This window comes from Aegilops tauschii, chromosome 1, assembly GCF_002575655.3.
Source record: "Aegilops tauschii subsp. strangulata cultivar AL8/78 chromosome 1, Aet v6.0, whole genome shotgun sequence".
In the NCBI taxonomy this organism is placed as follows: Eukaryota; Viridiplantae; Streptophyta; class Magnoliopsida; order Poales; family Poaceae; genus Aegilops; species Aegilops tauschii.
This window is the reverse complement of record NC_053035.3, coordinates 425,676,150-425,686,949: the sequence shown is the minus strand read 5'-3', so window position 1 is coordinate 425,686,949 and position 10,800 is coordinate 425,676,150. Positions and strand designations below refer to the sequence as shown.

Below are 10,800 nucleotides of genomic sequence, written 5' to 3'. Positions count from 1 at the left end.
ATGGCATCTGAAACTTTTGACATTAGATGGCAACTGCAGTTGAGCAACCATGGCAACTGTAGTTGTCCGACATGGCAACCGAAGTTCAGCGACATGGCAACTGCAGATAAACGAACATGGACGAGGGTCTGGACCATGGCAACTGCGGGACGCGCGGTGACTATCACGCGGGGCGTGCGGGACCATGAGGTACGAGGTCTGACGTACGGGGCGTGTGGGCGTTATCTATTTCACCCACACGCACGCGTGTGAGAGGGACCGGGAGGGGAAAAAAGAGGTGTGTGGGCATTACTTGTTTTGCCCACACGTAGGTGCGTGGGCTGTTTCTTCTCCATGCCACACGAGACGTGCGGCACAACCATCCGATACACCACACGTGTGGCAGTTATCGGTGTCCTAAATTAACGAAAGAAAAAAATTTGGGAGAGAAAGGAGCTATGACAATCTAAGAGTAATTTTTAGAGTAATTTACAGGGGGGAAAGATGTTCACAAATCAAAACAGCCTTGTACTTCGTCGGTGGTTTAATGGTTGACCACGCTGCACTTCTTCCTGATCTCACCCTGGCTTCCGGTGAGCGGGTTGGCGTTGCCCATCTTGATCATGGAGGCGGCGAAGTCGGCGAAGAACTCGTCCTTGAAGGTCCCGGTGGCATGGCGCTGGACGTAGGCACGGGTGAACGGGTCGGTGAGGAGGGCGCCGTCGGAGTGGAAGAGGCCCCGCCGCTTGCTCACCAGCTTGAAGTAGTCAGTGTCGAAGGTCTTGAAGCTACCGGGGTCCATCTCCACGAGGGTGGTGTTGTCGTTGAGGCTGGCACACTTGCTCTTTAGCCGCATCATGTACTGCGGCTCCAGTGTGGGGTCGATGTCGCTGGGGTTCTCCATGCCGGTGAAGTTGTAGAGCCGGTCGGAGAAGGAGAAGCAGTGCGACGTCCCGATGGTGTGCCCGGCGGACAAGACGACAAGGTCCTTTGCGTCGAGGTTCACGGCGGCGAAGAGCTGGGTGAGCACGGTGAAGTTGGAGGTCGGGGGTGGCAGAGCGTCGGTCTCGTTGGAAATGGACACGCTGCCGTCTCGCCGGCCGAGAGGAACTGTCCAGAATGGACCCTTGCTCTGGAGAAACCATGATCGAGCAGCATTAGAATTTGGCTTCCACACGTATATACCGTGTCATTTGCAAAAGAGAATGGCCTAGTACTCTACTCACCAGCCATACTCCGTCCCTGGCAATGAGGGCGAGGATGTCAGCGCAGGAGACGGTGTCGGGGCAGGCCTTCTCCACCGCGGCCTTCACCTTCTCGACAAAGCCGAAGCCTCGCAGCGTCTGGTTCGGCTGCGCGTCCTTCTCCGCCGTCTTGTTGGCCGAGTCCAGCAGAACCGAGCCGTCGCACCCCTGCATTCATGGCGGTCACTGGTCAGGCCACAGCACACAACATGGTACGGACGGAAACTGATGCATGCAAATGCAGCTTACCCTGACGAAGCAGTCGTGGAAGTTCATCCGGAGGAGCGGCCCGGCGAGGCTGGGCGCCAGTGACAGCGCCCTCACCATCTCCTTCCTCACGACGTCCTCCACGCTGGGGCACGACTCGCTGTAGAACTTGTCGTGCAGCTGCGCCCGTGCGCACGTCGCCGCCACCGCCGCGAGCAGCAGCGCCACCATCGTCGCAGCCCTGGACGCCATATTCTCGGCCAAGAAGGTTGTTTCTTGCTTGGCTATGCAAGAAACGACGATGGCTAGGTGGCTAGTTGATCAGGGGAAGCTTGAGCTGCTGCTGCTGCTGATGGACTGGCGCCGGGGAAATATATAGCGCCGGAGTGTCCCCACGCCTGCATGTGGTGGGCTGTCGTCCAGAGCAGCAGGTAAAATTCCCATGGTTTAATGAGTTGTTCCTTGTTTGCGCTCTCCGGAATCTTTGCCATGGCAGGTACCCCGGCGGCCACCGTACGTATAATGGAGGCGGACGGACAGCCAGACGGAAGCACATCATTAGATGAATTCACTAATTTTCTCTAGACAGCAATCTGCTCACTAACTTACTAACTAGCCATCACGGAGCAAACTGCGGTGCCAAGTTCTAATCAACAAAGGATACGTGCAACAAATGAATGCCACCACCTACTGGTAGGTTGAAGATATGGAAATATCATGATCCGTATATTTATACCGGCACCACATGCTATCCCGAATCAGTTTTGCTAAGTCTGAGTCGATGCTATATTCGTTTGGTCTGAAATACTTGTAACCCCGGAATTTTGAGCCAGATTCAAACAAACTTGAAAATAAATTTAAATTATGTTAGAAGTCATTGAAAGGTAGAAATTTTTTTAAAGAATTTTCACACATGTCATCCAAAATTGCTTTGTTTTTTATATTAAAAACCTTGCCAAGAATTAGGCTAATCTGATGCCTTTGTCAAGGCCCTGGCCCAAAAGACCAGGAGAATTTAAATATCATGTTTTGATCAACATATAATTTGAATAATGACGTTTAAATTCCAAACATGGTTAAAATGATATTTATAAATTTGGAGATCTAGTTTTTATAAGTATCAAGCTTGGCACCTGGTTGGAATTTTGTATTCACGAAATACCAATGGACGTGAATTTGCCCCCCCCCCCCCCCCCCCCCCCCGCGTGTTTGAGCCATGCAATTCTGCACCAAATTCAGTATTTAAACTCGAATATTAATCTAGAGATCCTACACCTACGAAAATCTAGGTAAACCCGCCATAGCAATCATACAGACATTCTAGAACACAAGAAAAATAGTTGCCGAGGCAAGATCCTAAACATGCCCATTACCCGGTTGCATCTTATTGCTTGGTCATCTTGTCATCGACCGTCGCCTAAGAAAACCATACACTATAGAAAATGGCTTATAGGTGAACACAAATTTGTGACGGGCGAGACGTGTCACTCGCCACAGCTAATTTGGAAATATAGCAGTGACGGGTACCAAAGATTACCCGCCACTGCTAGTAACAGAGCAGTGGCAGGCAGGAATACGTGCCCGCCACTGGTAGACCGTTTCAGAGCTGGATGCGTAATGCAACCTAATTGTGATGAGCTGTAACAAAGGCCCGCCATTGCTTATTTGTACATCAGTGGCGAGTGTGCCTGTTGCTTGCCACACCTAATTATGGTAAGCACTCTTACCAGGCACGAAGGAAGTACATATTATACACTTGTAGTAGTGGCCGGTCCAGTCGGCCGCCCGCCAGTGCTGTCCACTTACGTGTAGCAGGCGCCCTGCCGTGCCCGTCACACGTAGACCCACGACGCTGGCTGCAGTTCACTTTTCCCCCACCTGAAAAAGGTTCCAAAATTTGGCATTTCCCCCGCCCCTGCCCCCCGCGCCTTTCCCCCCAAATCTTGCCCGACTCAGCGTCGCACCCCTCGTTGCCGCCTCTCATCCTCGCTGCCGCTGCTCCCCTCGTTGCCGCCTCTCCTCCTCACCGGCACCACCACACCCCTCGTTGTTGTCAGCCCCTTCATCGATGCTGCGTCGCGGCCTTCCTCGCCGCCACGGGCATGGACTCCTTCTCCAACACTGGAGGCATCTCGCTGCCACCGCCACCGCGAAGCTCCTCCGCGATGGCTACAACTCCGACCATTGTGCCCTCCTCCGCCAACATCGGATACCTCGCGCCGCCTTCGGTCGCCAAGCGAGCCACCTCTCTGGTATGGTCAAAGTTGTGTTTGGCGACAATGTTTTGGCAAAACGTCGATTCATTTCCGTTTCGCCGAGTTCCTGGTACTCGTTATGTCCTCTTTTTAGCATAGGTCATGTCGAATTTTTCTTTCTTTTTTAACTAGGATCCATTGTAGTATCGTTGTCTTATATTTGCAGGTATTAACATGAGTGCCTATGTTTTGGCGAAATGTCGATCCATTTCTGTTGGCCTTACTTTGAAACGTAAGTTCATTTCTTTATGCTTGCACATATACACCTGAGTACTTTGATTTCAACCTTATTAATTTTACATTGTTCAATTGTTCCCCGAGACGGCCGAGCTTATTTCTTCGATTCCAGGAGAGACCCTAAGAAGCCATGGACCGATCTGCAGAAACTTATCAATGCTGCTCTTTTGATGTGTCATAAGTCCGACCGTAAGAACATGCCACATTCACAGTACAAATTTAACACTAGATTCTATTGCCGGCAACAACCGAAAGGCGAAACCATGCACATGGCTGGCTACTATGCCATGGTCTTGATGGATGACTATCTGCGCGCAGGACCACTGTTGAGGAGTGATTCAATGTTGTAGAAATGGTCCGAAGAGAATGAGAAGGAACTTAAGCTAGCTCACTTTTGGACAGAGCACGAGCGCTTTCAGAGGGTGCTCATGAACATCATCAATCGCCATGTAGTAGGGGATGAGAGGAGATATTCTACTGCGGGGCAGAGAGTCAAGAAGGACAAGAGATGAGAATGAAACATCGACATGGCGATATATATGCTCCTTTCTAGTCTAGCAAACCGTCAAAAACCATTAAACTATGTCATGACACAATGCTTGTTACCTTGTGATCTCTAGTTTATATGTACGCATGTCATATGTTTATATATTAACCTTGTGATCTTTTCCATATGTATATATTTTGAATTTTATTGTCTGCTAAAAATAACAGATGGGACCGCCAGAAGATTAGTGGGAGGGGGTCTCTGCGGCGGACATGGAGAAGCACTATCTATGGACATGGGAAAAGTATTGGGCAGAGCACCTCAGGGAGGCGATGTTAGTTGGGTTAGAAGTATTCCGATGGCCAGGTGTTCTCTCCCAGCGATTGAGAAGATTGCATACAGGCCGTTTAGTGACCTCACGGCGTGCATATCCTTACGGAGGCAACCCACGATGAGAGGCTGAGGATCTGGCCGGGTATGAGTCCAACCACCATACCCATAACCGCTGAGGTTGTCATGGGCTCTTTGGGAGGCCAAATCTCCAATTCCAGAGCAAGCGGCCCGTTGGTCCCCATTCGTTCCATCAAGTACTAATTCATGTAGTATGTGCGGCTTCTACTAACAGTCTACGCGTTGAACATCGGCCGACACTCATTTCAATCCAGAACAACTCGTCAAAGCTTAATTATGTGATGAGCGACGGCATATATATGCTTATTAATTATTGTAATGCACTTGTTATATTTGCTTTATAACTACTACTTTTCATTAATCTAACATCATTGTAATGTGGTGCGTGTATGTGAATCATGGTTCAAACCAGCATTTATGTATCAAATGCAATATGATGATATAATTGAGGTGCAATATGCTGCAATCCAATCAATTCGGCATGCGACAATAGCAGTGGCGAGCACAACACACTCTGGCGGATGGTAGAAAAGGACTGCCACTAATGCGTGAAATTCCTTTAGCCTATTGCACGACCATGTCCATCAATCGGGCATGTGGGCCATCTAGAAGGAAGGAACCAGCATCTTGACGATCAAGGGAAGAAAGCCAGATATCCAGGAGGACTGTCCAACCGCCTTAGCCGACTAGGATTATTGTAACCATAGACCTTAGTATCCTTAATAAGTCAAGGTCAGGCTAGCAGCTAGGGGACCTTACAATCAATCCTTTGATACACCTAAGATTCTAGAGATCATCATTATACTTTGTACACCCCTTCAATCTAGTACAACACAAGTAGGAGTAGGGCTTTGCCTCCAGAGAGTGGTCTGAACCTAGGTATGTATCATGTTTCCCCTCTGTGCTTTCCGGCTAGTCACGGCATCAAGGGGTCTACGGGATTTTACATCGACAATAGCACCAGACATGGATCGTGCTACTAAGAGCTGACATCCAGATTGGATCCAAACATCAATTGTGGTGTCTTCGCTCCTTGCCAGATCTTCACCTGTGTTGCTATGAACTTAATCACAAATTCGGTGGCCAGATTAATCCCATCGACACTTACGCAGCAGTCCAAATTCTCTTCTTCGAGAATCTAGAAACATTGCCGATGGGCGTGATGAGCTCGATCTCTGCAACCTAGAACAATGCCATCACTCCACCAGCCTCCCACTACATTGCCACCATGGACTTTTGCCATGACGTCCTCAAGGAGCACGAGCCAAAGGAAGAGGAAAGCCATGGAAGTTGCCCCGAATTGATACCAACACCTTGCTAGCCTTGGGAGGCAACTTCCTTGTACATGGTTGATAACATCGCCAACGCTGAAGATGACGCTTTCGACGAGGGCGCACTGGCAACACGGATGACACCTACCGAATACCAACGACGCCTGCAAAAAGCTAGAAGCCTGTCGTAAGAAGATGTAGCACCTGCACTTGCGCCAGCAACAGGAGCGTAGTCTCCTCTTAGAAAGGAAGGCCCAACCGTAGCCTCCATCAGGCTAGTCCATAATAGGGCAGAACATAGTGTGTTATCTGAAGATGCGACCAAACTTGTCGCATGGGCTCGAGCAATGCATGCAACAATACATGGAGTTGCGCCCGCCAATTCGGAAATGATTGACACCACCGCCATAAACCTTATGGTTGCAATGGGGCAGTGAACGACATCAAACTCCTAGACGATCATCCAAGACAGGAGAATTTTGAGCATGCCAAACTTTTGCTCCAAACAGTTGTGGTACAACAAAATGTTTGCATAGGATCGAAGACCAGGGTGGGGACCTCGAACGACATGCACAACAAAAAAGTTCACCCCACCAGAATCGAATGTCCACTCGTTCGCATAGGCATGCAGTTGCCAACCTGTCTCCACCGGCATGCTTGCAAAGTTGCGCACTCGCCAACCCTGAGAGAACACCACCGCCCTACTATCTGCTGGTAAACATAGTAGAAAACTAAAAAATTCGCCCTATGATCACAATCCAGGAACACTATGAATATGCATTGGAGGTTTAGATTGGATCGTTACCAACTTAGAGTTGCACGGTAAGAAGAGTTGATGTAGATCATTGATGAAGTCCCATGAACAGTTCACGAACGATCCATCGAGCAGAAGAACGAGCCTAAGAATATCCCTCCATCGTCGGAGGTGCAAATCCCACTCTTGAGCTATCTAGCCCCTTGTCACACTTTTCGATGAACCTGAATTTTTTTGTTATGATCATCATGTTACAGAAGATGTTTGAGAAACCCCAAAGCACGATACTCCCATGGTACGATGAACTAAAGTATACGTTACCTCTCCTTGTTATATCAATAGACTTGTGATGATTACATGTCAAAGTATAACAATCAAGTTGGATCAATTCAATATGATCGTTCTTGTAACATCATACTATGAATGTTGTTCTGGTATCCTCGTTACTCTTAACTAAATACATATGATCAGGAAAACATGATTATCACACAACACTGGAGCTAGTCCTAGGGGCAAGACTAGGAATCGGATTTTACTGTTTATTATTCTACAAGTGTATGTGCGTTTCCTCTGAATCGCATATTCAAGAATCGAAGCAAGTATAGCATAGAATATAAACTCTTAATTAGAAATGTAGAAATAAATAATACAAATATAATTGCCTCCAGGGCATATTTCCAACAAACTTCCACTTGCCCTAGAGCCAATAATCTAGTTACATAGCGTCTCTAACACCAATGGCTATTCGATGTTACTCATGTTTTGGTCATCATAGAGGCTTCGTCATCGGGTCTAACACATTCAAACAATTGTGAATCTTGAGTACTTTCACAAAAACTTTCTATGTTGTCAGATGATGTGATACCTGCGTTCGACATCCCTGGTCTTCATGTGGGACCTTGGTTCCTTTGCTTGGGTAACACCGCCACAGTTATAACAATAGAGCTCCATTGGACTCAACACACTTGGGACCACACCAATCTCCTCAAGAAACTTCTTGATCCAGACAGCCTCCTTCAAACCTTCTGAAGCCGCAATATATTCTACTTCCGCCGTAGAATCTGCAACAATGTCCTGCTTGAAACTTTTCCAAACTACTGCACCACCATTAAGAGTGAAAACATAGCCCGGTTGAGATTTATAGTCATATATATCAGTGATGAAGCTGTTGTCAGTGTAACTACTTACAACGAGCTCTTCATCCCCTCCATAGACAAGAAGAATGTCCTTCATCCTTTTGAGGTACTTAAGAATATTTTTAACAGCTGCACAGTGATCCAATCCTGGATCACTTTGGAACCTTCTACTAACACTTATCACATAATAAAATCTGGTCTTGTACATATCATAGCATACATGATAGAACTAATTGCGGAGGCATATGGGAGTCCACTTATTTGCACACGCTGATTCTTGCTAAGTGTTGTGCCACGTGACATTGGAAGAAACCTTTCTTAGTGTTCTCCGTTTTAAACCTATTAAAACCTTGTCCATGTGCGTGCTTTGGCTTAGCACAATTAGACGTCTTGATCTATCTCAATCGATCTTAATGCCCAATATATAAGTTGCTTTGCCTAAGTCTCTCATCGAAAACATACTTTTCAATGAATCTTTTATTGTGCTAAGAAACTTTACTTCATTCCAATCAATAATATGTCATCCACATATAAGATTAGAAATGCTATAGAGCTCCCACTAAACTTCTTGTATACACAAGCTTCTTCATCGTTCTTAATGAAGCCAAAATCTTTAACCACTTCATTAAAATGTTGATTCCAACTCCTCGATACTTGCTTCAAACCATAAAGTGGTCTTTGAAGCTTGCACACCTTACCGGCATCCATAGGATCTAAAAACCTTCTGGTTGCATCATGTATACATCCTCTTTAAGATTTCCATTTAGAAAAGTCGTTTTGATGTCTATCTGCCATATCTTGTAACCGAGATATGCAGCAATTGCCATCATGACCGCAGACTTTAACATGGATACTAGCAAAAAACTCTCGTCATAATCAACTCCCTCGATTTGCAAAAATCCTTTCACAACTAGTCTTGCTTTATAGATAAGTAGGATTACCATACGTGTCAGTTTTTCATTTGGAGATCCATTTATATTGAATGTGTTTTACACCCTCTCGAGGATCTACCAAGTTCCAAACTTTTGATTCTCGTACATGGACTCCATTTTGTTTTTCATGGCTTTAAGCCATTCTTTTGAACCGGGCGCCTCCGTCGCTTCTCTATAGTGCGCAGGCTCATCTTATTCTAAGATGAATATTTCATTATGAAACAAGTCAGCAGGTTCGCTAACACTTGCTAACCTATGCGGTTCATTTACATGCTTAACTAGATTTTGTACAACTTATGTAGTAAATTCTGGTTCAATTGTGTGGACAACTTCCAAAACAATTTCCGGTTCGTTAGTCCAGCTTACTTCCACCAGAGATTCAGCAATCTCATCAAGCTATACTATCTTCCCACTCACGTCTTTAGCTAGAAACTGTTTCTCAAGAAAGTGTCCAGCCCTTGCAAGAAACAATTTGTCATCAGATGGGCAGTAGAAGGAATACCCAATAGTTTCTTTGGGATAACCTACAAATTAACATTTGTCTGATTTGGCATTTTATTTGGTTTTAAACGCTTCACACAAGGTTTCACAATCCCAAATATTAAGGTGCGACAAATTGGGTCTCTTCCTATTCCATAACTCATATGTTGTCGACTCAACAGACTTTGACGGTGCTCTGTTTAGTGTGTATGTTGCTGTTTCGAGAGCATATCCCCAAAATTATAAAGGCAAATTGGTAAGAGACATCATTGGCCTCACCATGTCAACATGGTTTGGTTACTCCTCTTAGACACTCCATTCCTTTGTGGAGTTCCGGGATGAGTATATTCCAAAACAAATCCATGATCACTTAGATGTTTGCTAAACTCATGACTTTGATATTTGCCTCCGCGCTATGATCGTAGAAACTTTATCTTCTTGCCACGATGAGTATCAACTTCATTCTGGAATTCTTTGAACTTTTCAAAGGTCTCGGGCTTATGTTTCATTAAGTAAATATTACCATATTTATTAAAATCATCAGCGAAGGTTACAAAGTATAAGCATCCACCGCGTGCCAGTGTGAACACACTAGTAGACAAGGGGGCTTTTGTCCCGGTTGGTAAGGGCCTTTAGTCCCGGTTTTTGAACCGGGGAACCGGGACTAAAGGGTCGTTACTAATGCCTCCCCCTTTAGTCCCGGTTCTTACACGAACCGGGACTAAAGGCCGTCCATGTGGACGCAGCCTGGAGCTCCACCTTTAGTCCCGGTTGGTGTTACCAACCGGGACTAAAGGAAATTTTATGGTATTAATTTTTTGAAAAAAAAATTTGCGAATTTTTTTTAAATTTTTTTTTTGATTTTCAAATTTCTGAATTATTTTAACCTCTAATCTCTAATCACCACCCCTCATCACTGCTCAATTTATCCTCTAATCTCTAATCACCCCTCATCATTCCAAATCATCTAAATTCCCGGATGGTCACCCATCATCATTCCAAATCATCTAACTTCCCGGATGGCCACCAACCGGTACTAATGGGCATCGCACCCTTTAGTCCCGGTTCGTGGCACCAACCGGGACTAAAGGGCCCAGGTGAACCGGGACTAATGCCTTAGCCGCACGAACCGGTACCAATGCTCACATTAGTCCCGGTTCGTGACTGAACCGGGACTAATGTGAATATTGCCCTGTGACGAAAGCCCTGTTTTGTACTAGTGACATCGGACCACTTATATCACTATGTATTATTTCCAATAATTCACCCCCCCCCCCCCCCCTTAAGGATGACCCGTGAACGGGGTCTTAGTTAGTTTACCCATCAAGAAAGACTCGCATGTGCCAAATGGTTCAAAATCAAAAGACGCTAATACTCCATATTTATGAAGCTTTTGCATAAATTTCT

At 46.0% G+C, this 10,800-nt stretch overlaps 1 protein-coding gene across 1 annotated transcript; it reads right to left on the bottom strand.

Moving 5' to 3' along the window:
* Positions 1–304: 304 nt before the first annotated feature.
* Positions 305–1,761, bottom strand: LOC109737935 (peroxidase 1-like). The gene is made up of 3 exons (XM_073500223.1): positions 1,473–1,761; positions 1,206–1,391; positions 305–1,111 (listed from the first exon to the last, which is right to left on the bottom strand). The coding sequence occupies exons 1-3, from the start codon at positions 1,680–1,682 to the stop codon at positions 524–526; spliced, it is 984 nt and encodes a 327-aa protein (XP_073356324.1). The 5' UTR covers positions 1,683–1,761; the 3' UTR covers positions 305–523.
* Positions 1,762–10,800: the final 9,039 nt, after the last annotated feature.